The 16,292-nt window shown below is 42.4% G+C and overlaps 1 protein-coding gene and 1 pseudogene across 3 annotated transcripts in view; one reads left to right on the forward strand and one right to left on the reverse strand.

Annotated features, from left to right (window-relative positions):
* The window catches only part of NEBL (nebulette), a 400,747-nt gene that overhangs the window by 240,380 nt on the left and 144,075 nt on the right, over positions 1–16,292 (reverse strand). For all 3 annotated transcript variants that reach the window (XM_032167465.2, XM_032753757.2, XM_032753758.2), the window contains exon 3: positions 1,055–1,139. In XM_032167465.2, the coding sequence (XP_032023356.1) occupies positions 1,055–1,139 (85 nt within the window). The remainder of the gene's footprint in view (positions 1–1,054; positions 1,140–16,292) is intronic.
* LOC116474268 (eukaryotic translation initiation factor 4B-like) lies at positions 10,488–12,264 on the forward strand (annotated as a pseudogene).

Consider the following 16,292-nt stretch of genomic DNA (forward strand, 5'->3'; position numbering starts at 1 on the left):
CTGACATTTTCAAAGCCTGTTAGCTGGACACCTCTTTCCTTCACAAATTCTATGTGTTTCCCTTTCACATACCAGGAATTCTCAGGGACCATCATTATCACCATCGTAACAAGCCTCCACAGTCATAGAATATATTCTCACTTTTTGAAATGCTTTCACACCTAACTATCTCATTTAATACTTACAGACACCCTCAAGACAGACAAGATGGACTGCCTCACTGCACATTAGTGCAAACATCAGAGAAACTGGCCTAAGGCCACAGCCAATGAACAGATGAAGGAGGCCTACAACCACCTAGCCTCCCCTACCTCCACCTCCCTTCTCCCCTCTTCCCTCCTTACTTCACCACTGACCAATGGATTGCAATGTAGTTGCTCCATGTCTTACTATGGGGTGCCAGGAAAGACAGCTTCTTTGAAAGAGAGCACCCCATGTTTACTAAAAGATCGGGTGTCCCTGCAGAAAACCCTGCCACTCACAACCCTAGTCTTAACTGATGTGTTTCACCATATTGAAGGCAAGTTGCCATCTAACATGGTTGACCGGGAGCCAATTGTGGTGTTCTCATCTTTGTTCATGCTGTCAATGTGACATATGAAAGAAATATGAACAAAGTGACAGGAGGAAAACAAAGCCCGTGGCTGGTGTGAGATACACAGACGGGGTGTTAGCCCCACACACACTGCAACTGGGTCAAGTTAGCACCTTGTTTTTCCCCACATATGCGGTGTGGAAAAGCTATTTGTAAAACGTGTTTAAATATTTAGGACCAAATAAGTCAAGATTGTTGGGAAACATTGACTCTGACCGGAACTCATTTACTCGCCCTAGTCCAACGTGAATAACAAAACTGAGAATATCAGGACAATTCAAGACCGGGAACAATACAGATGTTCAACACTTTCACCCGGAATTCCCACACAGGCCTGCTTTCAGCCTCCACACCGGCTGGTGACCCAGCAGGAACAGTACGAGGACAAGAATCTCAGAAGAGCAGCCTTGTGAAAAATCTTTAGTGCCAAGGGAACAAAACGAATCTTCTAGAAGTTACCTGACTCTGCAATTCACTTTGCTGCTTCAGGCGAAGATTTTCAGGTGTATCTGCCACCGTGGTGAAGGACTGCTTTGGGTAGTGTCTGTGGAGAAATTTTTTAAAAGGACATAATTAAAATATTGTGCTACAAAACAACACTTTCACACCCATTGTTTTGCACATCCCCCCTTTCCCCCATCCGGTCACAGTGGAAGAGGGACCTGAGCTTGGCTAAGGTCATCTCTCTGTCATTATTCTGGACCTCATCCCATTCCCATGGCTCTGTCACTCAGACATCCTCATTGTCTCCCACAGCTTAACCTTGGCTTCTCTTTTCTAAGCGCATCTTCACGCATGCTCCAGGTTCTCCTAACCTCCGCCGTTCCTCCACCCCACACACCCTTCCAGCATGTGTGCCAGCTCACCCATCCTTCAACCAAACTTCCTGACAAAGAAGCCTCACCTCACGGTGCCTGCCCATCTCCTCTCCGACTGATTCCCCAGCTCTATGACTGGCTTCTGGCTTCTGTTTCTAGAAGTTTCTCTTGCCCATTATAATGACTTTCCGTGGACACAACCAACAGACATCTTGTAGTCCTCCTCCTGAGCGGCCTCCCTCCATCTTAAAATGTCGTCCCCCCAGGTTTACACACACCCCTGGCTCAGCTGCTCCCTCTAGTGGTTCCTTCCCTGTCTCCTGCGGGCTCCCCTAAGTCTGTGCATCTCCCCACTCAAGATCCGCACCTGGGATCTCTTCTCTTCTCAGTCTACACCATCACCTGGGGATCACATCATTCCCGCAGCTTTGGGGCCTCTCTGTGAGCTGACTACTCTGACTACTCCAAAGTCCGAGTTTCAGATTCAATAGCATTTCCATTTGCAGATTCCATACCCAGCACAACTCCACCAGTCCAACACGCAGCTGTTCATCACCCCACCCCTCCCTAACACAAGTTCCTCCCCTGAATCTTCTTTTTCATTTATTATATTAGTGCCCCGTTGCCCAAGTCAGAAAGCTGGGAGTAATCTAGATTCCTCACACATCCAATCACTCGTTCACCAAATCTATTGATCTTGTCTGCAAATATATCTCAACTATTTACTTATATAAATGTATATATGTGTATATGTCTCCATATTGACTCCATTTTTTTGTGAGAGTCTCGTTTCGCCAGGTGAGTGCGGCAGTCTCGGTCAGTCCGCCTCCGGTTCAGATTGTCGGGCACATTTATCATTTAGGTGACTACAGCACCAGCCAGTCTTGCCCTTCCCATCTGAGAACAAATGTTCTCAAATGCAAATCTGATCACGTCACTCCCCTGAGTAAAACCTTTCAATGGCTTCCAGTTGATCTTGGAATAAAGTCTGGCCTCCTGTCTGCCAAGGCCCCCATGGCCAGGCCTCTGCAGACTTCTCACTGTTAACACTGCATGCTCTTGCTGCAGGGATCACTTCAGTCCCCGGAGTTCACCCTTCTGGTTCCCACTGCTCCCCTGACACGTTATTCCCCTTTCCTGGAAAACCCATCCCTCTTCCCACCCCACTGCCCATTTTTTATAAACTGTGTTTATTTATCAGGTCTTGCCTTAGATGTCACTTTCTCCAGGAAGCTCTCCTGGCCTCCCGAGTTTGGGTCAGGAATGGCCCCCGGATGGATTTTTCTGCCCCTATGCTAATGCTTATCATGCTCATGGCTTTTCCTATTGGCAGGCCTCTGCCTCACAGTACAACGAAAGTTCTCTGGCAGCAATGGTGGGCTGTCTTGTCCCTTGCTGGGGTACATTCCTGCCTATATCACTAGCACCTACTAGTGTCTGCCTCCTAGTGTGACCTCAATAAATACTTGTGGACAGAAGAAATGAAGGGATGGAAGGGGACAGAACAACCACCCAAGGAGCCCATGCCTTGGCTACAGCCAAACTTCAGCATGTCTTATAAGGCATGTCGTCGCATTTGTGCAAACATGCAGCAGCCTCTTATGTTCACAGATGACTCTCCTGGTGGTGAGGAGATGGCATTTCCTCCCTGTGTGCAGGTAAAGACTCAAACACTGATTCAGAGCTGCTGTCCCATCTACTCACTGCTCCCATGTTCAGCTGGCGCTGAGGAGACAGCTTTAGCTGCTGTGACCCCCATGGCCACAAAAGCCACAGAGCTCAGAGGTCCTCCCCGTTTGCTTCTCTCTAACCCCTCTCCTTTCTGGTATCCACATGTGTCTCTTCCTGTGGCTTCTCTAACGTCCTCACTGTTTCAAACTCGACTCTCCTGGTAAAAGGTTCTTTTCAGCATCCCTGACCCTGGTGTCCCATGAGAAGGCTGATGCAGTAATCATTTGTCAGTGCAGATAAAACCTACCCAAAGCACACTAGCACTTCTGAAATAAAGATTAAATATTGTAGCTCCCATGGAGTCAGATTCATGGTAGGAAAATGTACATGCAAGTCTCATTTTTCCAGCATTCTTCAGGAATTTAATGTCCCATATAAGCCAATGTTCCAGGTAATTGGAGTTAACCCCATAACTGCTGGACTCATTTTAACTATTTTAATTAACATCCTTCAAAACCCTTTACACGATTTTCCTGCCTTCTTAGAGTATAAACGAACCTAGTTATATTTTTTCCTGATAATGTAGGATCATCTTAATAGATATTATCAGACCGTGATATAAAGAAGTCATGCTTTTGAAGTTTATAAAGGTAAATAACCTAAATCATACAAGATGATTGTGCTTGTATAACCGCTGACCTGTCAAGAGATAATTTCTCACACACAGCACTTGGTTCTGCCTTATCTTCTCTAGATAGTCAAGTTTGTTTAAAATGTTGGTAAATACCAGAGTTATTGATTCAAGTGAGAAAGGTGTAGCAGGTAAGGTCTTTTGCTCTCCTTATGCTGAAGTCAGACAAAATGTTGGCCACATTTTTCCAGAGGCTACTTCTGAACTATGTTCCAGACAATAGACAGAGGAAGTTGGACAGACAACTCTGGTGTGTTATGTGATATTTGCAAGTTCCAACTTGGAAAGTTGAACTTTACTGAACTTTAAAACGTAGCAACTACGTATGGCTGCATTTTAAAGCTATAGTAACAACTGAGCATGTTTTCTTGTGTTTTGTTTTTCAAAATGTATTCTATGGGATAAAGTTGCCCCTGAGATTTTCAGGTCTCTACGATGTTTAATTTGAAAATTTTACATATGGATTTTAACCATTTTTTAAACTGTAATTAGAATCCACTGTCAAATGTGTTACAGAAAGTTTAGCCCATTGAGAGATCCGCTTCATACTAACTTGCAGGTTCACTCAGTTTGGGGGCATGCTTTGGGGAACAACCTTCTTCTGCCATTTACGTTTAATTTAATTTAAAATTAAACCACTGCCGGGGGCAGTGGTTCACCCCTGTAATGCCAGCACTTTGGGAGGACAAGGCAGGTGGATCACTTGAGGTCAGGAGTTTGAGACCAGCCTGGCCAACACGGTGAAACCCAGTCTCTGCTAAAAACACAAAAAAATAGCCAGACATGGTGGTGCACACCTGTAATCCCAGCTACTTGGGAAGCTGAGGTGGGAGAATCGCTGGAACCCAGGAGGCGGAGGTTGCAGTGAGCAGAGATTGTGCCACTGCACTCCAGCCTGGGAGACACAGTGAGACGCTGTCTCAAAAACAAACAAACAAACAAACAAATAAATAAATAAATAAATAATAAAATAAAGTAAAATTCTGCTTAATTATTTAATTAAAGAGCATCCTGAGATTGAAAAGTGAACTGTTGGAGGAGAGTGCAATTTGTACCTCTTCACTACGTGTGCACAAATTTCCTCCATGCAAGACAAAAATGAATTCTATTTGGATAGTAATGAACTTCACTTGCTGCCCATACCACTAAGTTTGAAGTATCGTTTCAGGAAAATAATCGAATTGTTCTCACCATTTGACTTTGCACCATGAAAGGGTGATAGATTTGAACTTATAAAATACATGCATATAAATAAAACACTACTTTGATATGTTTGGTATGAGCATCAAAGTTCTATTTGGAAAAAGGGTTACTCTGGGGAAAAAAAAAAAAAACCTTGAAAAGCTTCTACTGTCTTTTAGAAAAATATTGTGCTAATCTCATGACCAAAGTGCAAACTTACTAACATACTATGCAATGTACATTGATATCTAGGACTAGAAACAGATAACAATGCTTTGTACTTTTTCCAATTATCTTTTTAAATCCTAAGATTTAATGGTTTTTTAATAGTGGGTTAATCAGTATGTAGCATAACTTTCTCTAAAGACGCATAACAGGAAGAAATTATCCAAAATTTTTATGTAGGAGAGAAAAAGTTCAATTTAGTATTAGTAACCAAAATAATAAATGCTAAAGGAAAGAAGGAATTTATACCTGAAACTACCAGGAATCATGAGTACTAAAATGAATTAAAACCTGAGGATTGGAGGATTCACATTATATTCAGAGCTAGCAAAAGAGAATAAGATCTTCCAAAAAAAAAAAAGAAGGCTTAACTATTGAGAGAGAGAGTGGGATGGCCTCATGAGGTGAGACCATAAGACTCAGAAGAAATAAGTGTAATTACAGAGATGGCAACTCATACTGCCTTATATTGAAAATAAAAATTACAATATCTGTAGGAAACTAATTAATTTCAAACTCAACACATCTGAAAATCCCATCAAACATTGGATTTCTCAACATCATGTCCATGTAGTAATGTCCATCTAATCTAATCCAACAACATTCTGCTCTGAAGTCACACTCTCAACTTCCACTCACCAACCACTCCACCTCCTCAGCAAAAAAGAAAAAGAAAAGAAAACCAGATATAGAAATAAACTGAGGGGCTGGTGATCCTCATGTGATTATAGAAGAGAGAAGTCAAGCATCTAACACGAATCGGTGGCACCATACCATTAGTTCTAAAGCCCTTTCCAAACACTGCATTTAAAAGGTTGTGAAAGGTCTTCCTAAAATTTGTCTTGAATAGAAATTTTAAGGAAAACAGAAGATTTCTCCACTAGGCCTAGGGAAAGAATAAGACTTTTTTCCTCCTCCATATTAAGAGTAAGAATGTAGGAAGAAGACAGAGGGCATGAGAAATGGATGTTCAAAAAGAATCAGGAAACAAGTAAAAAAAAAAAAAAGAATGGATGAATTGACACATTCACAAGTTTTCTGGAAAACAAAACATAATTGTGGAAATATGACATGTAATGCATTCAGAGCTGGTTGAGAGATGTGAGGAATATGCTGAAATGTTTAGCATCATAAACAGAAGTCTCTTAGATGAGCTATGCAAGAATTGGCTGAAGTGTGTGTATCAAGACTGAGCTGACAGTTGCAACAAATCCAGATTTACATAAAATGCTGTATTAAAAATAGAGAGAGAATCAAGATAATAATAGAAGATTGCATCTGAAATAGCAAAGTTAGGTCACAGAAAGATGACTTCAAATTTTTTTTCTCTGTGAGATTCAGTTGTTAAAAATATAGGAAAAGTTATATGCAAATCACTAGACCAGAGCTCGTCAAAATGCAGGAAGCGAAATAAGCAAATGGCAACCTCTGTGGAGATAGGAATGAGAAAGAACATGACTGGGGAGAGCAAGAACCCAGAAACACTCTCTTTTTATCCAGAATCCAGTGCTTATAGGAGCACAGGAGACAAAGTGCCTGGGTTTGTACTTGGCTAGTCTACCTTCCATCTGCGTGCCTTTGGGTTAGGTTTCTTAACCTCTCTGGCCTCAACTTTCTCATCTAGAAGAAAAACATAATAGTAGCACAATTCAGGCTGCTGCAAAATTCACATGTGTAAGTCATTTGAAACCATTTGTGGCTCATAGTAGGCACTCAAGAAAATGTCTACCATTAATTATAATATTATTATTACTATTACTATTAATACTACAGCTACTAACTACTACTACTTTCTCTTTGCTCTCCTGCAAAGTAATTTAACCTCTGTGTCTCACGACCTTCATCTATATGGTGGGAATAAAATATTCCTGGTTCTCTCATGAAGTTGCTACTGGAATCAGATGAAAAAGTTTTATAAATGGAAAACTACTGTAAATGTGAAATATTAGTGAACAACTCAGACATACAAAGCTAAGATCTTCATGGATTTATTTTCTGTAAATCCCACGTTTTCATACTGTCCTCAGAGGACATTTGGCAATAGGCAACGTCTGGAGACATTTCTGGTTGTCACATTTGGGAGTGAGCAGGGAGGGGAACATACTACTGACATCTCGTGGTCAGAAGGCGAGGAATGAGGCTATCCTACAGTACACTGTACAGCCCCCTCCCTGACAGACTTATCCTGTCCCAAATGTCAACAGTGCTGAGGTTAATAAACCTTCTTTAATAGATATAAATCTCTAACATTATAGGCAACCACTAATTTTAAGACTTCTAGCTCTAACAAATCTCTAAACTTTGTTTTCATTCCTGTCTCCTGGTGAAATCAAACAGCCACCACGGCCCCTTAATCTCTTGCCATATTCTAAGTCAATTATATCCATCTCCATCTTCTCCCTCCTGAGCACTTAAGTCCACCTTCTCTGGCTTTCCGTTTACCTAACCACTGTCACATTTACACTCAAACTAGAGGATCTGAGAGCAGAATTCAGATGTCAAAAGAATTTGTTGCTATATGATGATTTCCTTATGGGCTCTATGTGAAAATGAGTTAACATGGCAGGGCTGCCTGCTACATTTGAAAGTCCTGCTTACAAGGACGGCCCTTCTCTGGTGTCTGGGAATTTGAATCTGGGGAGGGTTTTCTACCATCATTCACCACCAAGAGTGGCTCACTGTGCTGAAGCTGTTTGTACGCACAGCTAAACACCTGCTTTCTTTATGGGTGTCTGGAATTTGGTGATAACCCACTCCCCCTCTCTGCCACCCCTGGGCACTAAGTCTCTAAGGAGCTTCGCTGGTTGGCAGCGTCTGACGCAGGTTGTCACAATTCATTGCTGGAGGAGTTAAGCGCATCCTGTGTGGCTCTGCCGGAAGAAGCGTCTTGCTTCCTCCTGACCTGTCCCCATGCATTTTACCTTTGCTGATTTTGCTCTGTATCTTTTCACCATAACAAATCATGGCCACATGAATAAGTAGGAGTGTATGCTGAGTCTTGTGAAACCTCCCAGAGGGTCATCAAACCTGAGAGGATGTTCTCAGGGACGCCCAGCATAGGCCCCTTTGTGCGTAACAGGCTTTCATTCATAAAGGAAGAAGTATACTAACATATTTAACATATTACCTATTTTTTTAAAAAAAATACAACTTAAAAAAAAAATTTTCAGATAGAGTCTCACTCTGTCACCTAGACTGAAGTGCAGTGGCAGGATCACACATCACTGCAGCCTTGACCTCTCAGACTCAGGTGATCCTCCCACCTCAGCCTCCTGAGTAGCTGGGACCAGAGGTAACTGCCACCATGCCCGGCTAATTTTTGTATTTTTTGTTGAGATGGGGTTTCACCATGTTGCCCATGCTGGATCTCGAACTCCTGGGCTCAAGCAATCCAACCGACTCAGCCTTCCAAAGTGCTTGGATTACAGGCATGAGCCACCACACCTGGCCATATTTTTTAAGAACATTTAAAAAGCAAAAGTTCTGACTTCATGTCATGAAACTGGCTTTTTAGCTCCTCCTTTCTGAGTTAGGAGAGAGACCAATCTCTTTGCTGGGGATCATCTTTCACACTCTGATTTTAACCAAGGAAGTCATTTTACCCAATGAACAAGACCATAACTAACTGTTAGGGATGTAGGAAGATGATAGAAGGTTTAAATGTAATTTTAATTGTTCCTCCTAAGTCTGAACGACTCCATTTTGTAGCAACAATGATTGTTTTATGTCATTCAAAATTATCTTCAAAGAATAAGAAATAGGCCAGCCGAGTGCAGTGGCTCACACCTGTAATCCCAGCACTTTGGGAGGCCGAGGCAGGTGGATCACATCACCTGAGGTCAGGAGTTTGAGATCAGCCTGGCCAATGTGGTGAAACCCTGTCTCTACTAAAAATACAAAAATTAGCCAGGCATGGTAGTGCATGCCTATAATCCTAGCTACTCAGGAGGTTGAGGCAGGAGAATTGGTTGAACCCAGGAGGCAGAGGTAGCAGTAAGCTAAGATTGTGCCACAGCACTCCAGCCTGGCCGACACAGCGTGACTCCATCTCAAACATCTCAAAAAAAGAAGAAGAAGGAGAAGGAGAAGAAAGAGAAGGAGAGGAAGAAGGAAAGGAAGAAGAAGGAGGAGGAGGAAGAAGAAGAAGAAGAGGAGGAGGAGAAGGAGGAGGAGGAAGAAGAGGAGGAGGAGGAGGAGAAGGAGGAGGAAGAAGAAGAAGAAGAAGAAGAAGAAGAAGAAGAAGAAGAAGAAGAAGAAGAAGAAGAAGAAGAAGAAGAAGAAGAAGAAGAAGAAGAAGAAGAAGAAGAAATAATAAAACATTTAAAAATAAGCAGACTCTGAGAGAGATTACCACCATCAGGTCTTCCATGAAGCTACTTATTATAAAGAATACAGGCCGGGCGCGGTGGCTCACGCTTGTAATCCCAGCACTTTGGGAGGCCGAGGCGGGCGGATCACGAGGTCAGGAGATCGAGACCACGGTGAAACCCCATCTCTACTAAAAATACAAAAAAAAATTAGCTGGGCGTGGTGGCGGGCGCCTGTAGTCACTCGGAGAGGCTGAGGCAGGAGAATGGAGTCAACCCGGGAGACGGAGCTTGCAGTGAGCCAAGATTGCGCCACTGCACTCCAGCCTGGGCGACAGAGTGAGACTCCGTCTCAAAAAAAAAAAAAAAATACACTGTCAGCAAGAAAGAAAATAAGTCCAGAAGGAAAAGCTAAAATGCAAAAAAGGAGAGTGGCAAGCAAATAAAATGTAAATGTGCACACAGGCATGCACAGGCACACACACAAACACACATTGTGTGGAATAATAACAATGTCTACTATATAGGATTTTTTTTAAAAGACAAAGCTAAAATACTGGACAATAAGTTGAGAGGGCATATGAGACTTAAAGTATTCTAAGATTTTTCTATTCTTCATGAGAAAGGTTCGAATATTATTGAATTTTAGATTTTGTTTAAGCACATGCAATAACATTTTAAGTATAATCACAAAGAATGGAAATAAGATTACATAAATTCAAATCCTACAAAAGGGAAAATATCAAATTTTTTAGAAGAACCAAAAATCTAACTCAATATAATTAAAAAAAAATAGTGAAGACAGAGAGAAAAAGCATAAAACAAACAGGACAAATAGAAATTTAACAGTTGGGAGAAACAATTCAATAATCATAAAAATGTAAATAGGCAATACTTGCCCACTAAAAGATAGATATTGTCATATTTTTAAATTCCACTATAAAATAGCTATACTAACATGAGACAAAATGCTTTTTAAAATGAAAGTGTTGCTTTCCTGCTCCCAACATGGCGGCCTCAGCAAAAAAGAAGACTAAGAAGGGGAAAACTATCTCCCTAACAGACTTTCTGGCTGAGGATTGGGGGACTGGTGGAGGAAGCACCTATGTTTCCAAACCAGTCAGCTGGGCTGATGAAACAGATGATCTGGAAGGAGATGTTTCAACAACCTGACACAGTAATGATAACAATGTGTATAGGGTGCCTCCAATTGACAGTTCCATCCTTCCCACTGCTCCACGGGCTTCTCGAGGACCCAATATCGACCGGAGCCTTCTTCTCAAATCGCTGCCCTACACTGCTTTTCTAGGGAACCTACCCTATGATGTGACAGAAGAGTCAATTAAGGAATTCTTTAGAGGATTAAGTATCAGTGCAGTGCGTTTACCACGTGAACCCAGCAATCCAGAGAGGTTGAAAGGTCTTGGTTATGCTGAATTTGAGGACCTGGATTCCCTGCTCAGTGCCCTGAGTCTCAGTGAAGAGTCTCTAGGTAACAGGAGAATTCGAGTGGACGTTGCTGATCAAGCACAGGATAAAGACAGGGACGGTCGTTCTCTTGGCCGTGATAGAAATCGGGATTCTGTCAAAACAGATACAGACTGGAGGGCTCGTTCTGCCACAGACAGCTTTGATGACTACCCGCCTAGAAGGGGTGATGATAGCTTTGGAGACAAGTATCGAGATCGCTATGATTCAGACCGGTATGGCCACGGCTATTGGTATGAGTATCGGGATGGCCCATCCCGGGATATGGATCGATATAGCTGGCGGTAGGGATCGCTGTGATGACCAAGGCAGCAGAGACTATGCTAGAGGCTATCATTCCTGGATAGGCAGTGGTGGAAGGGCATTTGGCAGTGAGTACCGCAGGGAGGATGACTACAGAGGAGGCAGGGACCGCTATGAAGACTGATACAACAGACAGGATGATGGGTCGTGCAGCTCCAGAGATGATTACTCTTGGAGTGATTATAGGAGTGATGATAGAGGTCCCCGCCAAAGATCCAGACTGAATCTAAAGCCTCATTATACTCCTAAGGGAAATGATTCTTCTGCTAGTAACTCCCAGTCCAGTCGAGCTGCCTCTGTCTTAGGAGTGGCAAAGCCTGTTGATACAGCTGCTAGAGAAAGAGAAGTAGAAGAACGGCTACAGAAGGAACAAAAGAAGTTGCAGCATCAGCTGGATGGGTCAAAACTGGACCGACGGCCTCGGGAGAGACACCCAAGCTGGCGAAGTGAAGAAACTCAGGAACCGGAAGGGTTGAGGACAGGAAGTGAGTCATCGCAGACTGGGAACTCCGCCACACCCGGCAGAAGTCAGTCAGACCAGGATGCAGGAAGGAGACAGACTGAGAAGTCTCTAGAAAATGAAACACTCAACAAGGAGGAAGACTGTCACTCTCCAACTTCTAAATCTCCCAAACCTGATCAGCCCCTAAAGGTAACGCCAGCCCCTCCAAAGGAGAATGCTTGGTGAAGCGAGGTTCTAATCGTCCTGCTCCATCTCAGAGCTCAGACACAGAGCACCAATACCCTACAAGTGGTGGGGGAAAAGTAACTCCAGCTCAACCGTCTGAGGAAGGACCAGCAAGGAAAGATGAAAATAAAGTAGGTGGGATGAATGTCCCAAAAGACCACACTGGGAACTCTAGCCGTGGTCCAGGAGACAGAGGGAACAAAGTCCACTGGAAGGAGTCAGATAGGAAAGATAGCAAAAAGGATCACGACTCCAGATCTGCACCTGAGCCAATATGTGAAATACGGAATTTGTGACAATGATGTTAATCATATCTCCATGCAGGGATGGTATTCAAACCACTTAACACCTGTACATCATGACACTCACCAATCAAAAATGGCATCTGAAAGATCAGAGCAGGCCTGGGTACAAATTACCATTAGGACGCACCCGTGTGCACTGATGACCATCACCCTGCCTCCAACAGCTCCCGTGTGGAGGAAAAAGCGTGATGCCCATGTACGCCATATGGAATGAGAACAGAGTAGTAGAAAGAAAGAATGATTCTCTCTGTTGTGACACTGGCTCTCTTCGTGGACGTCTGTCCCATCTGAGTTTGCTTCACTGAGGATGTCTGCATTTAAGCCCAGAAGTAGTGAGAAAAGGAAACAGCATGTCACTAGGGTGGAGGCAGAGAGACAGGAGGAGAGAGAGAGAAAGAGGATGATGATAAGCCCTACGGAGGTCAGCCATCACCTGCTCACCATGAGAAACCTGCCACCACAACTACCCCAGGAAGAGAAAGCCCGGAGCTGCAGAAGCCCAAGGAATCCCATGCTCAAAGAGGTTTCCCCTAGCAGAGGGAACAACAGGAACAAACACAGCCAGAGGACCGCAGGACAGAAACCAGGCATAGCGATGAAGATTGGCTGGACCAAGACCACGCCTACTCCTGCCAGGATGGGAGGCCCAGGGGAGCAGTGAGATGCAGCAGCTTCAGGCAGAAATATAAACTGGTGAATTTACATCTATGTGGCGCTGTGTTCTCCCCAAAACAAAAATGTTAACAGATTTGTTTAAGGAAGACCTCCTCCAATGCCTAGAAAATCTGAACTGAAGCCAGCTCCAAGCTGCCGCAGCACGAACAGCACAGAGTCGGCCACTTGCTTTTGCAGATGCCTCTGCTGCCTGGGCAGTTTCTCCTCCTACCATTCTCTTTCTTTCCCACCGGGAGCCCAAGTTGTAGAAGACCTGAACCCCCAAAAGCCAAGCCTTGGGCCTCCTTCACTCACTTCTTCCAGGACGGAGTAAACACATACTCACTTTACTAGTCTTCATATTTTATTCCCCATAAGAAGATTTTAAAACTCACATTCATTGCACATAAAAGATTCTGTCTGTTAGTTTCAGAACTGTAAAGCAAAACAGCCTATTATATGAGATAACAAGAAAAACGGAACATTTTTTCCCTTGAATAAAAAAACTCAAAACTCAAAACAAAAACTCAAATGAATAAAATGTCCTAGGAAATGGTATAAACTATTAATAATTTACAAAAATGATCCAAATTGAGTTATAATTTCAGGTGTGTAAAATCGTACAAATGAAGTAATTCTCCCATCAAATGTTTTAAGTCTCATGATAACATGAGTGCAACAATTCTACATATGTCCACAGATTTCCCATTTGAGCAGTTCCAGGAGAATCACCATTTAATAGGTAGAGACATTTTAAGATAATACCTTTTTTACATATTGGGGTCAATCTGGGCATTTTCCACTTAATTGAGCCACTTAAGTAAAAATTTGGTACTGTACCATTAGCACCATTCAACATCAGCCAAAGGCATAATTATAATGACGATAAGCCTGATACTCTTCTAGGATTTTGGGGTCTAAGATGCTTTTTGAGCCTATCTTCCTGTAGTGTTGATGCGATGTCTGTTCATGAATTTCCTTCCACAGCCATTGTCTTGTTCTTAATTCTACCACTAATCTTCTTCCCCGTAGCAGCACCTCTATCAACTCACATATAATGCCTCTGGTTGCAAAACATCAATTTTATAATTTTTGTAAAAGATGGTGAATTAGAGCACGTAAATGGGGAATGCCCTTCAGAAAGCAGACTTATGAGAGCTGCTGATAGATAACATAAAAGCGAAAAATGGATTATGATAATGTAGGCCTCTCATACATGAAATACAAGCCCCAGCTGAAAGGAGTTACAGAATCCAAACCCCTGGCTCTCTAAAGGGCAGTCAATAACCTGTCTAACAATTTACCAAATTCTCTTTCTGGCTCGAAGGGTCAAACAACTTGCCACCTATTGATCTACTTCCTCAGCAGGACTCAATTGTAACTTCTCTCATGTATTTATAAAAGAAGCCATTATCAAAGGGATTACACAGTAAACCTGACCTACCCCGCTATGAAATGCTTATCGGGTATTGGAACATGTCACCTAGATTTTGAATTATGGTGTAAAAGGTGAGAAATTAATACACACACACACACACACCCCCCTACATGTTGTTTAAGAAAAATACGAGCTGGTGGAGGAGAGTCTATTCCCTGTACTGTTGCTGATATTGATCACGGGAATACACAAAAAAGGAAATGTGTGACATCGAGCAGCCCTGTGGTTTGTGCCCAGGAACACCAACCGGCACTGTTGATTACAGCCAAGATAAACACATGCAGATTTGGGACTCGAGTATCTAAGATATGAGGATAGTCTGAAAAATATCAAAACAAAGTTTATAAGAAAACAGAACATTAGAAACACAAGAAGGATCACATTCAATTCCTTTGATATAGTAAATAAGTATCATACCTATAGCAAATGTGCAATACGAACAGAAATAATTATTTAAAGCCTAAAGATGGGGGAAAACCATAAAACAATTCTATTGTTAAGAAAAGACCATGTGTAGATGGACATAAATGTGTAAATGTTTAGTTCCCACTTATAAGAATATATCACAACTATTAAAACTTAAATCTCTATCACTCTCAAAATTCACCCATGTAGAACAGAAATCTCTTATTGAAAATTGTCCCATCTCTGCTAAACATACAAAAATTAGCCAGGTATGGCGGCGTGCACCTGTAGTCCCAGCTACTCGGGAGGCTGAGGCAGGAGAATCACTTGAACCTGGGAGGCGGAGGTTGCAGTGAGTCAAGATTGCGCCACTGCACTCCAGCCTGGCAACAGAGCAAGACTTCGTTTCAAAAAAAAAAGAAAAAAAAGAAAAGAAAAGAAAATTGTATGATAAAATATCAATATCTCGCTTGGCTCTTATATGAAACCACATCTTCAAATAAAATATTTCTTTAAAAAACACCAGGCTGGGCACAGTGGCTCACGCTGGTACTCCCAGCATTTTGGGAGGCCGAGGCGGGTGAATTGCTTGAGTCAGAGACTTTGAGACCAACCTGGGCAACCTGGCAAAACCTCCTCTCTACAGAAAAATACAAAAATTAGCTGAGTGTGATAGCACACACCTGTAGTCTCAGCTACTAGGGGGGCTGAGGTGGAAGGATTGCTTGAGCCTGGGAGGTTGAGGCTGCAGTTAGCTGTGATTGTACCACTGCACTCCAGCCTAGGCAACAGAGCAAGACCCTATCTCAAAAAAAAAAAAAAGACCCAAACAGAACTAGAAATACCATATTACATTCAGGTATATATTTTCCATTAAAATATTATGGTCTTATAGATAAATGTATGGCCCAAAATAATAAATAAGCTAAATAAATTGTGGAACACTAATAATTAACAATAAAAATAACAAGAACAACCACTGCTACTGGCATACTGATCTATGCCTAGCTTATGTGCTACCTCCTGTGCTCAGAGCAGACATTACTAATCACACCACTCTCAGCAGAGTCCAGAAAAGATCCAACATTCTTCTCAGCACAGTAATGCAGGCACCTGTTGCCAGACATCGTGGAGCACAGGATAAGCCTCCTTGCAATCCATAGACTCTACTTATTTGACAATTTGCAGATCAGTCATTTCCTAACTTGTATGGCTACAAAAGCAATTTCAACAGACTAACATCTGTGTAACCATTGGCCTCCACTATGGAGTTAAAGAACTGTCCTTGGGGAGAAGAGGAAACTGTCTAACGCACTTCAATTTATTAAATTCCAAATTTTATACATTAAATTCATTTAAATATGATTTTTCAGAATAGATAGACTGAGGGAGGGAAAAATTATACCAAAATTAGCATCTTTTTTTAATTTTTATTTTAAGTTCCAGGGTACATGTGCAGGATGTGCAGGTTTGTTACACAGGTAAACATCTGCCATGGTGGTTTGCTGCACCTGTCAACCCA

This window comes from Hylobates moloch, unplaced genomic scaffold (assembly GCF_009828535.3).
Source record: "Hylobates moloch isolate HMO894 unplaced genomic scaffold, HMol_V3 SCAFFOLD_2, whole genome shotgun sequence".
NCBI lineage: Eukaryota > Metazoa > Chordata > Mammalia > Primates > Hylobatidae > Hylobates > Hylobates moloch.